Below are 22,839 nucleotides of genomic sequence, written 5' to 3' on the forward strand. Positions count from 1 at the left end.
CAACAAATTCGCTTCTAGGCGAATATTTAGCTCTCATAAAAGTTGGGTCAATCCGTGTTCATAATTGTGTGTTTTGTAGGAAGAGAGCTGTTACTGTGGCGAACTAGACGATCAACAATTACTTTCAGTCGTATCTCAGCGAGATTTGACGTTGTCTGGAATTCTGGGTTCCGTTCGAGACAAGAGAGATTTAGACATGTCATTGGCGTTATAAGCCAAGACTGAAACCAAATACACGACAGATGTGGATAAAGAAGTGGGCCGAGAGGCAAATCCAAAGAGCTTCATACACTTCAAAATAGCATCTAGGATACACCAACGTCCATGTTGTTAGGAATGACACTTTAAATACATACAATGGCACACCGTTCTGATCAACAAGTTTGAGTGGACCAGCGTCAGTCTCAACGACTAGGCGTCGCCACATCACCAGGACGTGCTAAGGATCCAGCATGAAACTCATGAGCAGGGGCGTCCATTTGATGAGGCATAGCGCTCTCTGGAGCATGGTTTCCTCAGTTATGCACATGATTTCATCGGTTGTAATCGACCTTGTGACTATTCACTCTATCTTCCTCGGGACGAGAACATTGACCAGGGGTAGGTCTCTAAATATCAGAGACGAGGGGTATGGCCTCGCCCGCTTCAAGGACAAGATAGCTGGGAGAAATGTCGTAGCGGAGCACTGAGCATTTTGACAGCATAGAATATTATTACTGGCATGTTTCGGCAGCCTCGTACACCTCGCTAAAGTAAATGTGTAAAATTCTAGCTTTCGCCACAAGGCTCACTAGCAAATAGTCCTTCAGAGTGACAATAAAAACGAGGATATCGCAATAGACAGGCAAATAAGTATAGTAATTCTTTATTAAGAATGGTGTATTTTAGCATCGTTAGTTTATTCTTATAATTAGCAAAGCTATTCTGAAAACCTACAATTTGCAAGAGATCCTTAGCATTGCTTTTCGCTGGGGTTCCAAGAAGTCCAGTCAAGGCTGCTTATATTATCAAACAGTTCGCCCAGCTCATATGTGACGTAACTATTCGTTGACTCTTCTGCATTTAACTCTTGAATTATTCATGGCAGTCCAATCCTTGGAAGTTAAAGTAGAGTAAGCCCTGTGATTCCAGTTAGATCAGAAAATGAGGAAATTGGGGGCCAATCTGTTTTTACTGGCCCGACAAACAGCCACCACCATTTAATATCAGCATGCAGGATGACGTAAAACCACAAATATGCAATATATAAGCTTGCAATATAAATAACCAATACTGTCTGGATTTGACTGTCTTTCCTTTACAACTTTACGGCATTATAATAAAAAGTCTTATTGCCGAACTTGCTTAATTGTCAGCCATTCCATAGTCAGCGACTCTCTCGATAATAAACTCAGGTAAGTATTATAGTTCTTTCTATGTCTTCTGCCAAGGATTGTAAGATCTCGCTGACTTGCTTAGAGCACGTGTATCGCGCAAGTGTTAACTATGTCTAACTTTCGACCGCACCCCTTGCCCTTCACCAGTAGAGACCCCAGGATGAACGACGCGACGGGAGAAGGGGAGGCTGCAATTAGTGATCCGTGTCTATTCCCCTGCTATATCGCCTCAGAACCAGCGTATGCCCTTGCAAGAAAGATCAAAGAGAAGAAGCATAAGAGAGATGAAGCTAAAGCGGCTGAGAAGAAGCTGGATGACGAGGAAAGCACTAAGGCGAAGGAATAGCTTATAGCAAGAACAATATGTCTTCATATAACTCGTTTAATCTGTATATTAATATAGTTTTGTTTTAAAAAGAGAGGGAAGACCAGTAAAATAACCAGCGAACAATCTTGAGCCCATGGCAAATTTCTGGCACAGGCTAAACAAGGAATTACTTGAACATCTAAGCCATGGCGTGTGAGACCTCTCTGCATTGGGCCTGGACCGATCTGCACCCCCACTTTCCGACACGACTTTTGGATAGGAGGCAAATTATCAAGACTGCATCAGGCACATAATGGTTATAAAGCGTGGTAGATAATATTGCAATATTCAAGTTTAATGGTATACCATGTAATAATAGTTATTATAAGTATTACTAAGACTAAAGTTAGAAGGCGGCAACTAGAGTCGGCCAGGAAGGTGTTAAGATGACCAACTCGTGGTTTATAATAATGGTAGCCATTCTCATCTGGCTTTTATGGCAATCATGAACATGGCTAACTTGTTATTCCTTGGTAAGTAGATGGTCTAATTCTACCATAACTACTCGGTGAGATGCAGCTATATAAGGTCAGTAGCTTTAGAGAGTAGAGTATGCTCTAAGAAGTTTTAAGGAATACAAAAGTGCAGGCCAAGAGAGCTAAGCTAAATTTCTTAAATGACCTAGAATAAGTAGTCCAAGAATATTTAATCCTCTATAGGATAAGTATAGAAAGTTATAATTACCTACCAGAAATTTGCCATTAATCCAGCTGTTTTAAATACCTTCACATCGACTCAACTACTCGTATTCAGCCTCGGCCTAAGATAATTACATGACTCATGAGTCAATTATCCCCTATTAGTCCGCATTATACGAGTAAGGGCCCCAGCTGGGCACTCCCTTCTTGGTCTTCGGAGACCCAATAGGCTTCAGTGTCATTTTGTCACCTTGGCAAGTATACGTAGCCTTGCCGTTGGAGAAATAACCACCGCCGGGTGCAAGATCAAATTTGGTATCGACACCCAGTGACGGCACCTTTGCCTCGGCAGTCCCCGTCCCCTTGGTGAAGGAAAGGCACAGCGTCCCGGAACCGTCGCCTCCTGAAGCCGTGGAGACGACGCCAGTCGCTTTCCCGTTGACGACAACGCTGACCGGCGTGTCCCTGTCCAGTAGCTTCTGAACATACGCGACGGTAAAGCCGTCATACGTAAACGTGGCCTGTTTGCCGTGGAATTCGAGCTTGGCGGTTCCACTGACCCGTACATCCTTTACGGTAACTTGTGGGATGGCTGTTAGAATGTCCTCCATGAATTTCTGAGTCGTTGGGATATCAAGACTCCAAGAACTTTTTAAGCATGGGTCCATCGGAATCTTCGAGCCCTTGCAAGAGCCTTTGGCTGTTGGCGGTGGACGAGGACGTCGGGTTGGGCGAGGGCGCTTAACGGTGGTTGTTGAGCACTCTTTCTTACGGGCACCTTTTTTAGGGCGCCTCTTGCAGCATTCCTCGTCTTCGTATTGCTGGACGAAGCTGATCTCAACCTTGTCTGTGTCTTTGTCTTCGGTCGAGGTGAAAAGTATAAAAACCGCTACTGGGTCCGAGGCACAAGGAATAGTAATGACACCTTCTGATCCACCGCCTGATGCATCGCCAGGGAATGCATTCCAAGTGTTTGGATCTGCAAGCCTCCATGCCAGTCGCTGGTTCCCTGTGGTGGACGCATAGAGCTTTATATTCTGGCCTGGATCGAAGGACGTTGAAAACTCCCTTATGGTAAACGGGAAGGTTTCCAAGACGGCAGTTCCCTCGGTGGCATCCTCATCGACAGACCATATGACACCAATCTCGTCAGGAGTATTGATTCTCGGGACATATCCACCACCTGAATCTACGATCGAACCAATGGTGAAGGATTTGGCAAATTCGAAAAAGTCGTCTGCCATTGTGGCATAAGCGGTCAGACGGGCCCGCTCTTCGCTTTCGCTGTTTGTAAAAACAGTTGACGTGACAAACTGATGGATGTAAGTCAGGTCGTGCGAGGGCTCGAGAGACTGAAACCATATGTTGGCGTTGTACTCATTCCTCCAGATGGGGACCCCTGGGTCGTAATATGCGGCAGCCCTCCACTCAGCATTTACCCGAGGGAACACGAGGTTGCTAAAATAGTCGGCCGACGACTCCACCACCCACCGTGACGGGCTGTTAGGAGGGGTCTGTCCTCCGTTGAACTCTTGCTGGACGCAGTGGTAGATCTCATGGGCAACGCCCTGCATGGCCTTTGGATCCATCTTGAGAGCCTGTTCCGCGCCCCAAAACTCAAAGCTTCGGATCTGGCAGGGGCCGTTTGGTATGGGAAACGACGCATCGAGAGAAGCGGAGCTCGCAGCTGCCCCGAGGATGATGACGAGGTCTGGAACCGTTGCGAAATTCCCATAGTAGGCAACACTCTCGGTGATGGCTTCGTGCAGCAGGGAATCGACGAGCTTGGCACTGTTACTCCAGTCCTCGGTGTAGATGACGCTCACTTTTGTGTTTCCAATGGTTTTGGGGTAGCCCTCTAGCATTTGGCACTGGCCGGCGACGGTGAAGTGGTCTCCAGGTTTGACACCTGGCCAGAACTTGGCACAGCTGAAAGCGCCGTTCTGGGCCAACGCAAATTGGATAGTCGCGCCGAGCAGAAGAAGTACAGTCCACATGATAGATGAGTTCAAAAGCAACATGATGCGAAAGGTGTATTCGTAAGTTTATACATAGCAGCGACGGCGAAACATCTTATATGCTTTTATCATACAATAAGAAACCTACCTAGGAGGAGGAGCAGCCCCGGTTTTCAACGGAGCCGCCACCTCACAGGCTGTTGGCACTGTTTCTTGACGGTCACCGCACTATTAGGATACAGCATCCTTTTAGCAGCACTCTTTAAATGGGTCAAAGTAAAGAACGGGGTCTTTCCCGTGTGTAGTAAGAAAATTGAGAACATCCGCTAAGTTGTGCTGAAGGAAAAGTCACCGAGCCTCTTATGTCACGATTAGAAGATGCTATGACTTGCTATGACCTTCTGGGAAGGGGCTTGGAATAAACCACTTTCCATTAAAACACGGAGCCAATCCACAACTGTGAGATCGATAGTGAATTATCAGCTGAGTTTCATCTCCTAACAATTACGGAGCGTAAACGCCGCTCCGTGACGGAGATGGAAGTGGCAGGAAAATAAACATGTTTTACTGCTATTTATGAAATACTTAATGCAACTATATATCTTACTAATAAAATTCAAGATCTGTTTAACATTAACTACAAAGGTAGCAAGAAAGCTGCTTTCTCTCTAATTCTCTAGGAGTTAAGCGACAGCAATACCATTCCGGGCAATAGGAGGGCTTTGGGATACACGACTGAGCTGGCAAAATGCATCGTGGGGAATACCATACTGGATGTCCTCGCAATTCAACTTCTTAGAAGCAATGGTTTTTCTGCTGGTCATATTGGAGCTCAAGGAAGGAGATCATGGTATTGCCACGCTTTCACAGTCAATTCAAACTATCGGAATGTTTTTACTAGCAAGCCGGATAACTACAACATACACCCTAAAAGTGATATTAATACATACTGACTGAGTAGTATGCCTTCGCGTTATTAATAATATATTTGCATATATATAACTCCTAATACAAATTATATATTTACTTAGTTTATGAATTATTACCTTCTTTATGCTTAAGGGTAAGTCACCGAAAAGATAAGATAACAGTGCTTAAGATGAGACCATTTTTAGTAAGTATAGTGTGTTCATTCCGAATCAGGCGGAGAAGAGTGACGAAACATGCACAGCTTGACAAAATCCGCACCTGGTGACTTACCAGGGCCGGACATATCTGAGCTCGCACTCGCTCTCGTCAGCGCTAGCAAAAAGTCCGTTAGACACTGCTAAAGTCCGATCTCAGGAGGCAAAAACCCCGTTTTGATTGGAACGTTTTCTGTTGAGCGTGACTTAGCGACTTGGAATTATAACAATCTGACATCTTCCCCAGATTCAATCTCAATCTCATTTCATTCATCTGTTTATCTTTCAGTTGATACTTGGGAATCGAACATGGAGTCTTTCAAAGTCATTGTTGTTGGCGCTGGGCCAGTCGGGATGGTCCTGGCTCACGCGCTTCAAGTCTCTGGCATCGACTACGTGCTTGTTGAACAGCGCTCTCAAATCCCTCCTGATCCTGCTTATGGCTTATTTTTATGGCCTCATATTATGCGAATCTTTCACCAACTGGGAATTCTTGAAGCTGTTGAAGCTGTCGCGCAGCCTATGGTTGAAGCGGTTCATAGATCAATTGACGGCAGTGTTATTCATCGCTCCAGAGGGTTTGAAGAGCTCGGCGCACTGTGAGTATAAGTTTAAGCGCTGCTGGATATTCTACTGACAACTGAAAGGTTCGGATATCCTATGGCTATTTTTAACAGAGGTGATTTTGCCTCGGCATTGATGAGCAAGCTTGCAAATAAGGACCAACGCGTCAAGACAAACAAGCGCCTCACCAACGTCATACACCACGACAACGGTGTAACAGTCGAATTCGCAGACGGTACCACAGAAGAGGGATCAGTTGTCATTGGCTGCGACGGCGTCTGGAGTAGTGTCCGCGATCAAATGAAAGCGAAAGCACCAAAAGGCCTCTTCGACGAGAATCCCAACCCATTTCAAGCACCCCACGCCGGCGTCTTCGCCAAGGCTCTATGCCCCAAGGAACTCGAGAGTGGTAGGAACATTAATGTTTACCAAGATGGGTCTCACGTTCAGGTCTTTACTGGTCTGAGAGAGGCTCAGATTATTGTGTATCATCGCATTCCTACTGCGAGAACAAAAACGTTCTTTGGCCAGAATGATGCTGAAGAGGCGGCGAAGCCTTGGATGGATGTCCCGGTCGGAGAGGGAATTACGTTTGGTGATTTATGGAGGAACAAGATTGCTGGAGGTAGTGCGAACTTTGATGAGGGTGTTTTGCCATGGTGGCATTGGGAACGTATGGTTCTTGTCGGTGATGCTGCTCACAAGGTAAGTCGTATACCACGTTGACTGATCTCAAGCTAACATTGAATAGATGAACCCTATCAGAGGTGCAGGAGCATGCTGCGGCATCGAAGACGCCATCGCTCTAGTGAACGGCCTCAGCCGGCTGCTTCACTCAGATGCCAACCCATCAGACCGCAAGCTCCGCCAGGCTTTCCTTGCATATCAGTACGAGCGAGAGGCTGCCGCGAAGTTATGGAATGATATTTCTGCGCTGAACCTAGAACTCTGCATCGGTGCTAATCAGCCCGCACTGAAAGCTCAGGGCGTTGCTGATTACAGAACTATTCCTCTGGTTGCGGATGGACCTATCTTGCAAAATGTTCCGTTTGACGAGAAGAGAGGGTTTGTTCCGTGGACTAGGAAGACTCGCAAGTCTAATGATAAGACTAAAGCGCGCCTGTAGTCTGGAGACGGCGGTCTATTATAATTGGCGGTCATGGGGCATTGTATAGTACATCAAGGATTAGCGCGCTCGGGAAGGGTAGGCAAGATAAATTTGATCACTTCCATATTCGCAATGCAATCATATGAGATCACGGTGGCTTAGGCTGGGTTACGGGTTGAATCTGGACATCAAGTTAAGCTAGCCGCGACGCGATAGAAATACCAGCAAAATCTGCTTTGCTCGGTACCTATAATTAGATGATGGTCCGTATGAAATATATGACCACTCGTGGCTTGAAAAGTCTCACTCGACAGGATGATGTTAGTTCCGTGGGTAGTACAAACCAATAGTCTGTCTTGGCACTGAGGCTCAGTGGTGAGGTCGATGAATTTGGACCAATCCAAGTTGAAAATGAGTCAGGCCACACGAAGCTGAGAAGCAGGGTAGCGGATGATTGACAGAACCTGTCGAGGAAAGAGAAAAGAGGCAGGTATTTTAAAGAAGTAGGTCTCCTATGTTCAGCCTTGATCCAAGTCGTTTATTTTCAATCACCAAGAAGCGCTTCGCTATGACTACATTCGCTGCTCTAACCCTCATCGTCAGCGCCGTTTTCTTAGGTGTCACCCAAGCAGAATCCAACAGCACAGCCAGTAATACAACTATGGTTAGATGGGTGTCCCCCGCACCTCGCCAAAGTACTTGGAGTATTATTTGGAGCTGCCTCTCGATTTCATAGTCTGTTCCTGGAAATGCGTGCATCTTAACATCCCAACCCATGAAGAGATCCAGGGTGAATGGCATACGATGCAAATCTGCAGGTGCATTCCTGATATATCGATCTGGCCTAAAGCACCCCTGCGCCGAAAATGGAGTCGCAAGATTATCTGGATGACAGTCATTGCTCTTGGGCCCGAGTTTGGGGTGGCGCTGGCTGCGAAGCAGTATATGGATGCCCGCCAGGAATTAAAAGAGTTTACGAAAGCTCTGTCTAACGAAGTGTTAGTGTAGTTGACACTGATAGAAACTATGAGGATCTAGCACGGTTTAGTGCACAGAAATATACCATGGCTCACGCTTTTTATGTTCAGATGGGGGGTATTGTTATCTACGAAACCTCTGCGGAGTCTTCCATCATTGGAGGGGATTCTGCAAGAAACCTGCGGTCGAGCAATGGAGTCTCTATTGTGGCCCATAGAGACTCTGAAGTCTTACAGCTAAGCCAGGGATCCGGTTCCAATAGGCACGGCGCACCTAAAATGACTCGTTCTCTGAGTAGGTTCTCATTATTGCTATTTCCACTCTATCGATATTGTGCATTCAGGTTAAAACAAACTTATCTGGCCCAAAGATCTGACACCTTCACAGTAGAAGTCCAGCCTGATATGTTCAGAATACCCGAGTTTGAGATAAAGGACCTAAGCAAAGCTGATGTCATCACCAAGGCGTTTGCTATCACCCAATGCACGTGGCTCATAGTGCAAAGTATCTCGCGAGTCGCACACGAGTATTCCATATCTCTGCTGGAGTTGGCGACGTTGGCATTTATCTTTTGTGCATTCATCATGCACATCTTTTGGTGGAACAAACCTTTCGATGTCGAATCAAGGCGAGTTGTCACAGCGATAGGGCTCAATCCAAAAGTCCCTCCAAATTTGAGCACCTTTTCAATGGATGATTTGACGGTGTCCAAGAACTTCCGTTTCCGGGAAAGAGTAAAAGACCTATCGTGGCAGAGGTTTGAGGATCTCATAGCCGAAATATCGGAAATCATTGATCCCGCCGATACATCTCGACCTTACATAGATTATCTCCCTTCCGCCTCCCTATACATCGCATCGGCTACATTTCTTGCTATTCACTTAGCCGCCTGGAATCGGGACTTCCCCTCCTCTGTAGTCAGATCACTCTGGAGATGGCTCAACCTTAGTACACTTGTGACTTCGTTTGCACCCTTGATATTGGGCTTCCTGTATTCCTTGGGACCTCGACGAGGCACCTTTGAAAAATTGTATGCTAGGACAGTTATTATGATCCTGTTGATAGCTGGAGTTACTTACATCATATCGAGATTTGCGGTTCTGGGTTTGACGTTTTATTGTCTGTCGTCGATGCCAGAGAATGCATATGCCACTTTGGACTGGTTGGCGTGGGTCCCGCATTTCTCATAGGAGCTTGCAAAGTTGATAATGAGAGGCTCGATACAGGCAATGATTGCGCGGTGGAACTCGGTAATTGTGGATAGATATAGAAATGGTCATACCACGGCGCAGTTCAAGTGATAAGTGACTATCGCTTCTGAAAGAAAGACAAAACAACCTTCCTTCGTCCCCACTAAGTCCTGCCAAGCGGAGACAATTAACATAACGATTGTCCATCTGACGTTATCACCGCGGCAGATCAACAAACCTACCACCATGGAACGTGCCAAGATCGTCAACGGACTCAGATTGCGATGCTGCCAAAAACCCCATTTAAAGCGCGTATCACATCCAATATGATACCATCTGCAGTGGCACGTGGGGATGTTGGAGCAAGGGTGTTGCCTGACGGTGACTCCGTAGCCGGTTTCATATTTCCACCAACGAGTCATGTTCAATCCGGTGATTACAAAGATTCGGTATCCCCATGAGCATAATGACCTTCCAGAAAAAGAATGCCAATGAACTCTATTCATCTTTGATTGTTGTTTATGCCTGGGTTAATCCTCGGACCGACAATAGAGTTGCAAGGGTGAAACTCCAACCCGCAATCGATCATCCGTCTAAAATCCATATCTGGAGATGTTACAGGGGTACGCACAAAATACGAAGCACCTATTTCGAAACTCTACAGGGGACCATAGTTTCAAAAGATGGTTGAACGTCATGCATATTCCCTTTTAGAATCCGATAAGACCAGTTCCCCAGTTGTTAAAGTTCAGCTCCCTCAACCTGAAGCCCTGCCAAGCCGGTTACTTCCTACGAGATGACAAGACGAACCTATGGCTTCTATTCGAGCGAGTTTTGTGTTCCGGTTACGTTTTGGTAATTCATTAGAGTTCAACTGCCGACTATAGTATCTCTGGAGTATGATACCGGCCCCCACGACTTGGTTATATATCCTCGCCATGTAAGCCGATTGAGTTTCATCTGAACCATCGACCATCTTGTAACATTCATTTCGCTGCTGGTTACGCACAGTCTTTTCTTATCTTTTTGAGAAGTCATTCTTTTCTTTAGAGCAATCATGTCTATTCTTGCAACAGTGTTGCTATCACTTTCTTTTTCCACGGTCGTTTCTGCGATTCCGTTGGTTGAGCGTCAGGATAATGGAACCGCTCCGGAACCCGCTCCGGCTGACCCTGGAGTTGACTGTTCTCCGTCGTCGTCTACTGGTCTGAAGCCAGAATGCTGGAAGGCCTGTGAGTTGATGGTTATGCTGTGGGGTGATAATAAAGCTAATGAGGGTAGTGGATATGGAGAAGTACATCAATGACTGGGTCACTGAGAATGGAACAAAGGCCAACTGCGACGAACTTGGTTTCGCTCAGTGCTATCTTCAGTTCAACGTAAGCTCACCCAGCACTATGATGACAAGGATAAGCTGACGTAATAGGGCTTCACTGGTCTTACCTGCAACTTGATCACCAGTGACACCTGCCCTCCCTTCAACACCAAGGACGTTTCCAAGTATGACTCCAACCAACAATTCTACGTACGTCACCCATTTCCCTCACTCTTACCAAACTCACACACCATAGGCCCTCTGGAACATCTACACCGTCTACCAGTTCTTCAACCAATACTCCCGCGCTCTCAGCAACGGCGCATCCCTCGCCGGCCAAACCATCGATGCCATCGTCGCAAAGGTTGCTCCTCCCGTCGAAGCCAACACCCCCACCAGCGGCCTTATGAACATTCTCGGCTCCACCCTTGGCATCGTCTCCATCTTCACTGGTCTCGTTCCTGGCGATGCTGGTATAGCTGTTGGTTTCATCCGTGCTGGTCTCGGTGCTGCTTTTGATCTCTCCGGCAAACTCGGTGAGACTTTGACAAAGACTCAAACTGCGAACGACCGATTCATTCAGCTCGGTGATATCGGCTCTGGACTTGCTAAGCTTGTTGAGGCTTACCAGAACAACCTCCTTGAGACTGTTAAGCTTGTGCAGGGCGACCCTGCTATCTTCATCGCTGCTTGCCAGGATGGTGGATTTTCTCAGCGCGTTACTACCTCCCTCACCATTCAGGCCAATACTCTCTACCGCCAGCTTCAACTCTTCATCCTTTCCAGCGCCCTCAAGGCCAACGGCATCGTCTCGGCCAAGAGCACTGGCCTCAACGCTCAGACTCGCGCTACAGACACTGGCGGCGCCATCTCCTGCGATGCCCTTGACCAGGCCGGTAACTGCAACCAATGGTGGATCGACGGTGCCGACACTTATGCTCTCCACAACCCCAATGACTGGCGAAACAACCAGATTGAGCTCACCAAGGCCATCGTCGATGAGGGCTGGGCTACTCTTGCTGATGTCTTCAAGGTTGAGGACTGTGCTGGCAAGGAACCCACTTTCAACGGCAAGGAGCTTGGCGTTACCTGTCTTGTAAGTACATCTTACAAATTAGAGTTGTGAATTTGCCACTAATAATGTTTAGGCAACCCACAACTGGTGCGAGTGGAACTACCAGGACTCTCCTTCGCTGTCTCGATCTGAGCCTCAGTGGAAGAACTGCGACAACGACGACAAGTGGGGAACTCTCTGCGGAAGCTTCCAGAACGGACTCGAGAGTAAGTATTCCTAATGCCTGATCATCTACTTGAAATTGAGACTGACCTATTATAAAATAGTCCCTGAGTCTTACCTTGGACCTCTGCTCAACAGCGACCAGACCTGGTGCAAGCGATAAATTGTGCACACCGTGATTTAATATTCCGGCCGAGGAGCCGTATTGTGCTTGTTGATGGTTGCCTAAGAGCTCATCTGAATCTGCTCTTAAGGTTATGTTTGGACTTAGAGCCGTTGGTTGAGTACCGGCCCCTGGTGGATATCTTGTACTAGGACCTATAAGTCGACTAGATGGAGATGGAGTTAAGTTGGAGTTAGTAGTTCTACATTTCCAATATGCAATTTGGTCAAACACGAACCTGAAGCTTAATAATTACAACCTATCAATATCGTAATAGCGTGAAATGCGTGATAGGTTTACGAGCCTGTCAACCCCACTTTCATCTTGGGTTATTGTGTGGGTAGTTGGTATGCTGCTCGACGTGTGTTTTTAAGAGTGTTGTCCTGAGTTGAGAGACCTAGACCTGACAGTTGATGCTTGCATCGCGCACGCCTTACCTCGGGCCCCCTTCACGGGGCTCTAGTAGGTAGATGCAGCACGTAGGTATCGACCTGAGAGCAGCTTAGCATTTTCAAGTCTACAAGTATTAAGGACCCAGTACGAGAAAGGTCAAGGGTGAAAGTGACATATATATGTTCAGTTATCTAAAGTAATAATATACACAGCATGGAAAAGGGCGACAAAGTGTCAGCCCTAGGTTCCAGTCAGCCGACTACAGAAGATGATACACACTTGCTACCAGAGCAATATCAAGCCGACATGGACATCTAGCACTTGCCAGCCTTGGAAGGCTCACACTCGCCGTTGGACTTGTCGCAACCGTTGTAGCCCTGGCACTGGGTCTTGGGGTAGCAGTTGTTGGAGTAGGTGGCCTGCGGAAAGAATGATTAGCAAGGGATGAGCTGAATACTTTGTATGGCACGTACCTTGTCACCGAGGTTGGTGTTGATGCCGATAAGCTCGCCACCGTTGACAGCAGTGACGCCCTCCATGTGGACGGATCGCTTGCACTTGGAGTTACCCTTGCAGTTGCCGCAAGATCGGTAGACCTTGCCATAGTCGTTGGCATCTATAGAAGTCAGAATGAGATCAAATTGGAGAGACTCTTGACTTACAAAAGTTGACAATGTTGACATGGCCGCATCCATTGTGCTGAATAATCTTATCGGCAGCCTTATAAGCACCGCCACCAATGATGTTGGCAGTTCCACTACCCTTGATAGAGATAGCATCCTCGCAAACATCCTCAAACCAGACAAACTCAAGGTTGCAAGCACCAAGACAGTGCACACCCTCCTTCTGGTTCGCACCAATGACAACATTACGAAGAGTAGCACCATCTTCAAGAACGAACACAGCGTCTTTCTCGCCGCCTTCGCTCTGGCCAGAGCACTTGACGCCGCGGTCGTAGCGAACCCACTTGGCGTCGAAGACTTGGCCCTTCTTGAGGTATTGGGGAGCGCTGAGGGACTTGGTGCCCGTGGCTTTGGGGACGCCGCCTGTGTAGCCGAGGCAGGCCATGGCGGCGGGGAGCGTGGTGAGGAGGGTGAGAAGGCTGGAGGCGTGCATTTTGGTGGTGTTGAAGATTGTAGAGTGCTGAGTTGAAGAGAAGCCGGTCAACGGTTGATGAATGGCAAAGATGGAAGCGAATGTCAATGCAGAGAGACGAAGCTGAGATGGTTAGAAAGGAATCACTGAAGGGGAACTCGCTACCCTTCTTATACACGCTCTGCCCTCTGTCATTCGCAATCAATTTGCCCGAGTGCGCTTCATCCATGCCATCCCAGCACCATGGTTCTCAGTAAGTCATCCACCAGTTCCAATTCGCCTATTCTCATCCCTCCTCTCCATCAATCAGAACAGACAGCATCATCCGCTTTACACAAATAAAATAAGGTGTTCAGCTCCTTGTTTCAGGACGAGCTATTTCCTCCACTTAGGTGACGGACAGCCCAGCGCTGATAGGCTAGTCAAAGCTGAGATCCCAGTCGATGTTTAGGAATGCGCGTATCAGACTTAAGCTTATTTCGGGTTCGGATGAATTAACCGCTTTCAAGATATTATGCCCGGATGAAAGAGGCAGTGTTGGTGAGATGACTGCTAAAATCCGTAATTATGTGGAGTGCATGCATTACGTTGTTTCGAATCATCTGATAAGCTTATTGGAGCGGAACCACTTTAAGGAATTATGGCGGCTATGATTGGTGGTGAAATTGTTGTTCTTCTGTCACCGCTGATAGTGCGACTTCCGATACGAGGCGGAAGACTGGCTCCGGTAATGTTTTTAGAGAGCCAAAGGAAGATCGTGCTCGGCGGGCTCTTCGCCGAATGATGAACGCGAGATGGGAATACGAAGTCATGGAAAAAGTCACCTGGAGAGCACCTTACCAAAGCCCAGGACCAAGCCATGGTAGAGCGGCCCATGAAATTTCTGCGTTCACAAGTCTACCGATAAAATGGCAAAAATTTGTGGCCGAGAAGCCGCACTCAGGAGCGGACCGTACCGAGAATTTCACTTGAAAATGTCATCGATACGTGTTGAACCGGGTAATAACTCACACTAAGGCGACCCAAGAATGCCTCGATCGCGCTACCAAGCGCCCGGGACGCTCCTCTATAGCGTCAAGACTACGCCCGAAGACGCCTCCCATTTCGGTCGCCCCTTACAATGCAGAGATCCGACGCAGAAATGCACCGCTTACCCGGTTGCCGCATTCCTGACAATGAGGCTTACAGGACCCCAACTCATTCGCAGATGGATATCATCTGGGCAGGTCTAGACAGCTCCTTCGGCGAATTAGCGCCATGTTTACGCCACAGCATTCCAGTGCCTGACTCCTGCACCGAGCCTTTGACCAGCGTGACCTAAAGAAATCAGCTGTCTGTGAGAAGATAATGGAATGGGATCCCATAGATCAAGATTTCGCAAAAGCATCATCTGTCATTCCCATCTGCCTTCTGGTTTCCGTGAGTCAAAACAGTGGTACCATGGCACTCTTACGTATGAATACGACACCTGTTCACCAGGTTCATCCATATATTCGGATCATACTAGTAGTCACTCTTCTAAACTGCGGCTTTACAATTCTTTTTTTCTCTCACCTCATCTTCTTTCCAAACCTTGCTAGACCGCATATTCCTCTCGACACAATCAGATCATCAGTCAAGCATGTTTTGCGACCGTTGGCCAGAAGACCGGATATATCAAAGTCATGCGTTGAAGGACACCGAGAAGTCCTTGCCTCTGGATATACCGTGAAGCTAAAATGCAACATGTACCGGCAAGGAGTGACATACGATGAAGTATCCTCATTCAGTGAATGCGCAGCTATTTGCGAGTCACTAGATATTGATGTATGCTCGTACCATCCGCCGTCAAAACGCTGTGTCGTGTCCAGCCTTCATGGAAGAGATGTTTCCCGAGAAGGCGTCTACTACATGACAAAAGTCGAGACCAGCGACAGACAAGACAGCGATTCCTTGGACTTTGAAGATCCCTTTGAGGTGGAGCCAGCACAAGAGAAAGACGACTGCCTTCACCGCCTAGCTCGCCTCGAAGCCGAACTGGAACATTGTCGCCCGGAATCGATTATACCCACGCCTTTATGCGGCGTACAAGGCATCGCTATCCACGGTCGCATCGACATGATAAAAGTCTCCGGCGTCGACGCATGCAAAGCTATCTGTCTCGCCAACCCATCATGTCAAGCTTACTCTGCGTCCGACGACCCGGGAGATTGGTGTTATATCTTTGACAGACTGCACGGGGGCGCAACGACGAATTATTATCGCCACTTGCACACATATGATCGCGACTGTTAGAAAGATTTTCATTAGGCGAGATAGACCGAGAGTATTCCAATTGATGGTGTCGGAATGCGTTAGCCGAAACCGCAGCCGACATCCGCGGAATCGGAAATATGGCATCGTGGTGGAGCACGGCTGTCAAAGCTTTGGTAGCGACTAGTGAAAACCCCGCAGTATAATAGCTGAAGAACACTCAATTGACCAATTCCTTCTGGAAACATTCTATCTAGAAGCAAAACTTCGTGTAAAGTGCAGTCACAACAATATGTCGGCCTCTGATTCAGTTGTCTATCACTACCTCGCAATCGGCAAGCTTGGCCGTGGTGAAGTCGTCAAGTAAGTATGCTAACAATATGAATTCTGTCGCTACGTCGTCATGAATCGTGCGCTGACTCCTGTGATCAGGCTGTTTATGATTGATGCTGGCATCAAGTTTGAAGAGCGCTTGTACGCCCGAGATGCTACTTGGCCTGAGACCAAGGAGAAGTTGAAGAAGCAGGGCCTTACTCGCACCGGACAACTTCCTTCAGTAGAGTACAAGGGCAAAGTCCTTACTGGGGTCCGTTGCCATCTACCGATCAGCCTATTATGACTGAAACTGACTTGAGCTGGGTAGCACGTCCCGATTCTCCGATATCTCTCGCGTGAACTTGGCGCATATGATGGCACAACCAACGACGACAAGTACTTGGTCGATCTCGTGTCAGATATCTATGTCGACTGGAGAGTAAGTTTACGCCTAGTGATTGTGTCTCTCATATGATGAAGCTGACTAAATGATTAGGTTCAATGGGTAGCCAACTTAAAGGGCCTCAACCCTGATTACAAGGAAAAGGACGCTCCTCCATACTATGAGCTCCTCGGTCAATACTACGCCGAGCGTGAAGGACCATATCTTCTTGGAGATACTGTCAGCTATGCCGACTTTGCGGTCTATGTCTCTCTTGACAACGATATTCGAACAAAGACACTTCCGGTATGTTTTATAGCTATAAAAGAGTGATGTCCGATCTAATACGAGATACACAGGAAACTCTCCCCGAGTCCATTGTCAAGTTCCGAAATGCATTCGAGGCCCGACCCAACATTGCCGAGTATATCAAGCAGGGCTAAAACATAGAAAATCTATAGACAGAAAAGCAAATACCGCCACCTTTCACCCTTTCCTGCAACTTGAACTCGTGAAGCTCCCTAGAAACCTTGAGAGCCCAAGTAGGCAAGCATGACCTCATAACCCGCCGTAGCATTAGTCGAAAGAGTGAGACCATGGCCTGTACCGGGCTGCAAGTGTACACCGATATGAGACGCTGCGGGATTGAGACTCTTGAGTGTCTCCATATCATATGTGTTGTTGCAATCGCCATCGCAGAAAGGGTAGTCGTTCTCGCCGATGAAGTACTAGTAGATTTATCAACCCAGGATCCATAACGCATTGGATGAAGATGACTTACCTGGAGGGGACCCTTGAACTCAGTAGCAGGCTTTCCAATAAGAGCAGAGGACAGCTCCCCAACTGTACCTGTCTGCTTGATCTTCTCAGCATACTCAAGCGCCTCGACTTCAAAGGATCCTTTCTTGAGAAAGATTTGCTGGATGCTGCTCAAACTAGCTTGGACGGCATATCCAGCAGGACGGTCGCCAAAACGCCTGGGATCGTGCTGTCGCGCAAACTCAAAGCCGAACGCATTAGCACCGACTTTGCCACTCTGGTTGTTGGGAAGAAAGCCAGTCAGGATAGCGCCATCGCTGACATTGCCATGGAGAGAGAGGAGACCACTTGTGGTGGCGGAGCCAAGGGAGTGTCCTACGTGAACGACCTTCTTGGGTTTGTAACTGTTAAAGGACTTCTCAGGGCCCTTGCCCAGAACTTTGGATGATGCCAGAAGCTTTCCGTCCCGTGCAAGAACAGTGAGTTCTTTCAGGATTGCGACCTGTAACCCAAGCTGGACCTCGCTATACCCGTCGGCTTTAGTGGACTTGCCGGTTCCAAGACGATCATAAGTAAGGATGGAGTAACCTTTCGAAAGAGCAGCATCGACATAGGAGTATTCCTCAGGCTTGAGCTCAGGATCCCAGTATCTATAACAAACCATTAGCACTCGATATACCTTACCTGTCCTAAACGTACCTCTTGTCAAAGCCAAGCCCATGGGTCGCAATCTGTAAAACATGCGACTTCTTGCCATTGGCGGGAATGCAGAGTTGAGCACTGATGGAATAAGTCCCGTGAACAGGAAGGACTTCTGTACTCCTGTTGGTGTGTGACCAGGTCGAAGTGTCCCAGACAAAGTCTACGAGGTCGATGTTGCTTTCGACTTTGACAGAGTTGTAACGGGTATTGTTGGCTGACGCTGTCACGGGAATTTGGAGCTGGACACAGTTCTTGGTATGTCCTGTAGGCGTTGCCAGTGCAGGCAAAAGGGCCGAAAGCCCAATCAGGAATCTAGTGACGCTATGCATCGTGGTGGATTTGCGAGTATCTTGGTAAGAAGTCTGAAGCACGTTGTTCAGTGACGAGGTTCTAACGTATTGCGAATATTTTTGTTTTATAGGTGTTCAACATCATTATAAGCCCCAAGCTACGTCATCTCCATCTCTAGGGAAGGTTAATAGAATTTGAAATAGTTATTGAGCCGTACTCTTAAGCTGGCGTATTCCAGCGTATAGTTGGCGTAAGCCAGACGTATCTTCACCTTGGGGCTTACATGTGCAGCTCCGCCCCACTGGACTCGCTGTGACACTGCATGACAGGGCCGGAAGATCCGGGGAGTGCGACGAGGTCTCTGCCTCCTACTGAGCTTGAAATGAGAGACATAACGTCTGAAAGCAAAATATGATGAACAAATTAGGATAGACCGAATGACGCGACGCCCTCTCTGACTATGCTCTTGCCTCAAGCTTTCTTCTCCACCCTCTTCATCTCAATGTCAAACGCCTTGGACTTAATACTAACTGCTTTTCCGTCCTTTCCATACTGAAACTCAAAGTGATCCATAGACAGACCATTGTAAATGAAACGATCGAGCATGTGCCAAGTAATGCACGTCACATCCTTGACCTTAGTCAGACCTTTAATCATGTCAGCTTCAGTGTCGCTGAGTGTCGGGAACACGGCTCGCCATGCGGCGCGAGATTTGTTCTCAATACCAGTCGGGTATAGTCGAACACTCTTGATACCGGAATCGGCTGTATCGTTGTATCGTCCAGGCTGGAAGCGGTTCAAGTTTGGGAGAACGTCAAAGTCGCGGGCAGTCCAGTTACTCAAGACCAGACCAGGCCCATTATCCAGAGAGAGCATAAGCGCAGACCCCGTCTTCTTGTCAACATATTGTCCAGCAAAACGAGCCTTGGCTTCATCCCGAGCTGCCATGTCCAAAGCGGGAATGAGTGCCTCCACGATGTTAAGAGTTGCGAGCTGTGCCCAAACACTCGAGACTTCTGGTCCTGCACCAAGGACAGACACGACAAGGCCAGTGTCAGGAATCATGGCCATACCGGATTGATATCCGCTCAGGGTTCCGCCCTTGGTGTATACATCAATGATGCGACCGTCGGAAGTCAAGTTATCGACGCGGTAAATCTCCCAGGGCGATCCAACTGATGCACTCCATGTTGACGTGAAAGTGTTTGGCTTCAGCCATCGACGTGTACCAGATGGTGATAAAGCCTTGTTCCTGAGGATGTTGGTCATGAAAGAAAGCATATCAGCGGTGCTAGCGCCCATCGCGCCGGCACTTTGATATCGTTAGCGGTGGTGTGACTTTGAATAGGAGATACTTACGGGGCAAAGATTCCGATATCAGCATCCCAGTCAGCGCTTCCGGCAGGAATGAACATGTTTTCCGAGTTCTCCGGGACAATGCCAGAGTATGTTTGTTTGAGACCCAGGGGTTTCAAGACCAAATCCTTGATGGCGGCGTCGAAGGTCTTCTTTGATGCTGCCTCGACGACAAGGCCGACCAGACTGATTCCAGCATTGGAGTAGACTGGTGATTCGCTAGGTTGGTATACAGGAGGACGGTAGGACTTGAAGATATTGAGGAAGTCTATAATTATGAGCCACGAAGAGACAAAGACATGATTGTTGACCTACCCCTTCGGGTGCAGACTGGAGCTCCAGGGAGACCTTTGCAAGATGGTATCTTGGTATTCTTCGATAGCTTCGGGAGGCCAAGAGCTTCCCAGTCAAAAGGGAAAGCAGAGATATCAGTCGTCACTACTATCGTTAGCACTTCTCTCCTGCGCTTCTCGGGTTCACTTACTATCTCCGCCAAGGCCAGAGAGATGCGCCGCAGCGTCACCGACAGTGATGTCAGTCCAGCGAGTAACGTCAAGCTCGTCACCGGAGTGAGAACCCCCGCGGTGAGCAAGCTCAGGAATCCAGCGAGTCACAGGATCATTCATGCTCAACACCCCATCCTCTGCCAGACGCAGAGCCGCCAGTACTGCGAATACCTTGGAAATGCTTCCAAGACGATAGACAGTACTAGAATTGATCTTCTTCACACCTTCCTTCGGATTCATGGTCGAAGGCGTGTAGTGAAAGTCAAGCAAAGGTTCATCCTCATAAATGGACTTGACTCCAACAGAGACACCAGAGAGATTGAACCCTCCAGTCTGTCCTTTTAGAACAGTGGTAATGGTATCAACGGCATATTGGACGGCAGGATGTTGACTGGCCTGTCTCGGCGCAGGAAGAACAGGACCATAAGGTGGACAATATCGTGGCGTAGCGTCAACGACTTGCTGAAGACCCGCGAAAAGAGTAAAGAGAGTAGGTAAAGACTGAGAGAACAACATTGCGAAGTATTGTTCTACGAGAAGAAGAATATGCCACAGTGATTCAAACATCATTTTAAGAGATGCTGCAGGCTCTATCTATTTATCTCCATGATTTTCAGCAGTTGAATCTGTCAGGAATTCCGTTCAGTTGGTTTTACTGAGCACAGCCCCTGAAAAGACCGAGCTGGCCCACTTTCGAAGGATCTAGCGTGCATTTTTGTGCAGGGATGTAATCCAGATTGACAACCAATGGCACAGCCCCCAAGACCGAGATTAGCTTACGGTTTCATGCTGGCCTGTAATTCATCATGATTCTCAAACAGGTCTATTCTGGCAGAGGCACGTTCTTGTGCCATGTATCCCAATATCTCTCATCCGCCCAAAAGTCCTTCCTTGGACCTCTAGTCTCATCACTCAGCATGCCTTCTAAATCTCGACATTTGCATAATTGGACTTTCGCGAAGCGAGCTGGACTTCCGGCGCCTTTGTCGAGAGTGATGCTTTCGTATCGCCGATCCAAGTAATCTTGTACTAGACATAGATGAACTCTCTGATCCTCAGGAATATCCGTAGAGGGCATACTTGGCTGCGGCTCGTCGAAGTTAGAGGAGAGCTTGTCCAATGTGTTCTCTTCAGCTGCGATGACAACGTCCAAGATCTGAGCCTCGATAGCGCCGCACCATGGACCTTCCCGGCCGCTCTTTCGGAGAAGGTTGAGAGCTTGTTCGCGCCAGAAGGAGTTTCTGTACTTTAGCGTCGCGAAGAAGAGAGGTTGAATGATGCCCATCTCTGGTGTGAACAGCGGCAAGGAATCTGATGACTTGCCGCCAGATCGGATATCGAGAACTGCTTTGGCCGATGCGATAATCTCTTGAAACTCGAGAGCGTAGTTATCATATGCTGTTTCGAACGGTTGAAGAGCATTGGAGACGTATATCAATGCGGTATAGCACTGCATCCGAAGCACAAGTAGTTGTTCGTTCTGGGGATCAGAGATCCTTTGTTGTGGATTGAGTTGGTTGGATGATAACCAATATTGCAGGTTCCCGCGACATCTCCCCTGCTCAATTAACAGGTTGGAGGGTATTTGACCAGGGTGCGCGTATTTGTAAGGAAATGCTGATGAGATGAAACGATAGCTGGCGTGTAGTATGGAGTACAATGCTCGATCTGGAGACATTAAGGTCGAGCTTGGTTCGTTCGACTCACCAGTTACTGGGATGTCAAGACTGGTAGCGTATGTCACCGAATGTAGATTGAGCTTCTCAAATAAAGTTGACAACCCATCGCCATCAATCGGAGACTTCGGGCTACTGTTCCCGCGTGCGGCCATTACTGCCAAAGCGCCTTGGAGGTGCATGTATCCCCTGTCACTGCGCTGCTGCAGAGTCTCAGTGAAAGCCATAAGCAGGCATGCGACCACACAGGGCAAAGCACCGTTCCGAAGGTCCGAAACTTCATTTTGGACTAGCCTCAGCGCCTGATGATAATGTCGTGTCGTTGCCAGTCCCTCCCGAGAGCTAAGCATATGCTCGTCGTACGAAGCGCCGAATGCAGCAGCAGCAGCTTGCACCGCTGGGATTGAGTGAATCATCTGAGGAACAGCATAACTCCAGAATGAAATTTCAGATTGACTCTTGGCACGACGTGGTCCTTGGCTGAGGACTGTGCAGGTAAGATAGACATAGCGATCTAGAGAAGAGGTCGGGCTGCGCAGGGGACTGCGGGTAGATAAAAGCGCTGCTTCTGCAGCTTTCAAAGAAGGGCCTGGAGGTGCGCCAATTGGATAGCCAAGACATGAGACTTTGGAGAATAAGCAACGTCGGCACGATGGCTTTGTCTCATCGCATTTAACTCTACGTTTCCTAGGTATGTCAATACGACGCGCTGGCTTTCTCTCGGAAGAGGGCTCATACTTGCAGGTTAGGCAGCCAAACTTTGACTGCTTGACATTGTTCCGCGTGCGCTTTAAACTCGGACCTATTGTTGTGTTCTCCATGTTTGCATGGACTGGTCGAGTCACTAATGGTAATACGGCTGACAGGACAGGTATGAGGGGCTGAAAGCACGCAATTATAATGTTCCGGCGGCCAGGTGGCATGATTCGCTGTAATCCCTGTCCTTTACTTTCCATAAGAGACTTCACAATTCTCTCCCATTATCTATCCATTTCATGACCTCGTTGCTCTCAGAACTGAGTGGTAGTTAGTCGACACGGGGGATATGTGGATGTCGCTAGACCCTAATAGCGTAAACAAAATTTCAATAGCCCTGACGATCGCCTTGATAGTC

General features: G+C 47.9%; 9 protein-coding genes across 9 annotated transcripts; 4 read left to right on the top strand and 5 right to left on the bottom strand.

Annotated features, from left to right (window-relative positions):
* Positions 1–2,542: 2,542 nt before the first annotated feature.
* FOBCDRAFT_102819 (uncharacterized protein) lies at positions 2,543–3,133 on the bottom strand (the record flags this gene model as incomplete). Its single annotated transcript, XM_031192157.3, has 1 exon — positions 2,543–3,133. A coding segment is annotated over one exon (591 nt), but the record flags the coding sequence as incomplete, so codon positions are not given.
* Positions 3,134–3,211: 78 nt separating this feature from the next.
* On the bottom strand, positions 3,212–4,378 carry FOBCDRAFT_148743 (uncharacterized protein; the record flags this gene model as incomplete). Its single annotated transcript, XM_059608295.1, has 1 exon — positions 3,212–4,378. A coding segment is annotated over one exon (1,167 nt), but the record flags the coding sequence as incomplete, so codon positions are not given.
* A 1,240-nt stretch (positions 4,379–5,618) lies between these two features.
* FOBCDRAFT_233273 (uncharacterized protein) lies at positions 5,619–7,381 on the top strand. Its single transcript, XM_031192158.3, has 3 exons — positions 5,619–6,062; positions 6,111–6,732; positions 6,779–7,381. Exons 1-3 carry the CDS (start codon positions 5,773–5,775, stop codon positions 7,151–7,153), a joined length of 1,287 nt encoding a protein of 428 aa, XP_031031004.2. The 5' UTR covers positions 5,619–5,772; the 3' UTR covers positions 7,154–7,381.
* A 322-nt stretch (positions 7,382–7,703) lies between these two features.
* Positions 7,704–9,764, top strand: FOBCDRAFT_208097 (uncharacterized protein; the record flags this gene model as incomplete). The annotated part of the gene is made up of 5 exons (XM_059609226.1): positions 7,704–7,830; positions 7,872–8,133; positions 8,457–9,143; positions 9,179–9,363; positions 9,646–9,764. The coding sequence occupies 5 exons, from the start codon at positions 7,704–7,706 to the stop codon at positions 9,762–9,764; spliced, it is 1,380 nt and encodes a 459-aa protein (XP_059466130.1).
* A 523-nt stretch (positions 9,765–10,287) lies between these two features.
* Positions 10,288–12,272, top strand: FOBCDRAFT_191804 (uncharacterized protein). Its single transcript, XM_031192160.3, has 6 exons — positions 10,288–10,535; positions 10,585–10,682; positions 10,730–10,828; positions 10,875–11,714; positions 11,767–11,899; positions 11,960–12,272. The coding sequence occupies exons 1-6, from the start codon at positions 10,361–10,363 to the stop codon at positions 12,016–12,018; spliced, it is 1,404 nt and encodes a 467-aa protein (XP_031031006.2). The 5' UTR covers positions 10,288–10,360; the 3' UTR covers positions 12,019–12,272.
* A 453-nt stretch (positions 12,273–12,725) lies between these two features.
* On the bottom strand, positions 12,726–13,527 carry FOBCDRAFT_147723 (pectate lyase; the record flags this gene model as incomplete). Its single annotated transcript, XM_031192161.2, has 3 exons — positions 12,726–12,830; positions 12,885–13,027; positions 13,074–13,527. 3 exons carry the CDS (start codon positions 13,525–13,527, stop codon positions 12,726–12,728), a joined length of 702 nt encoding a protein of 233 aa, XP_031031007.2.
* Positions 13,528–14,853: 1,326 nt separating this feature from the next.
* On the top strand, positions 14,854–16,934 carry FOBCDRAFT_191810 (uncharacterized protein; the record flags this gene model as incomplete). The annotated part of the gene is made up of 7 exons (XM_059608714.1): positions 14,854–14,929; positions 15,017–15,698; positions 15,940–16,101; positions 16,171–16,324; positions 16,382–16,492; positions 16,550–16,741; positions 16,795–16,934. 7 exons carry the CDS (start codon positions 14,854–14,856, stop codon positions 16,876–16,878), a joined length of 1,461 nt encoding a protein of 486 aa, XP_059466131.1. The 3' UTR covers positions 16,879–16,934.
* A 22-nt stretch (positions 16,935–16,956) lies between these two features.
* On the bottom strand, positions 16,957–18,225 carry FOBCDRAFT_244911 (uncharacterized protein; the record flags this gene model as incomplete). Its single annotated transcript, XM_059610644.1, has 3 exons — positions 16,957–17,072; positions 17,285–17,844; positions 17,894–18,225. 3 exons carry the CDS (start codon positions 18,223–18,225, stop codon positions 16,957–16,959), a joined length of 1,008 nt encoding a protein of 335 aa, XP_059466132.1.
* A 91-nt stretch (positions 18,226–18,316) lies between these two features.
* Positions 18,317–22,602, bottom strand: FOBCDRAFT_170290 (beta-lactamase/transpeptidase-like protein). Its single transcript, XM_059608458.1, has 8 exons — positions 22,464–22,602; positions 21,757–22,412; positions 21,130–21,717; positions 20,830–20,843; positions 20,028–20,550; positions 19,859–19,981; positions 19,547–19,811; positions 18,317–19,499 (listed from the first exon to the last, which is right to left on the bottom strand). Exons 1-8 carry the CDS (start codon positions 22,544–22,546, stop codon positions 18,659–18,661), a joined length of 3,093 nt encoding a protein of 1,030 aa, XP_059466133.1. The 5' UTR covers positions 22,547–22,602; the 3' UTR covers positions 18,317–18,658.
* Between the last annotated feature and the right edge of the window lie 237 nt (positions 22,603–22,839).

Source organism: Fusarium oxysporum, chromosome XI, assembly GCF_013085055.1.
Source record: "Fusarium oxysporum Fo47 chromosome XI, complete sequence".
In the NCBI taxonomy this organism is placed as follows: domain Eukaryota; kingdom Fungi; phylum Ascomycota; class Sordariomycetes; order Hypocreales; family Nectriaceae; genus Fusarium; species Fusarium oxysporum.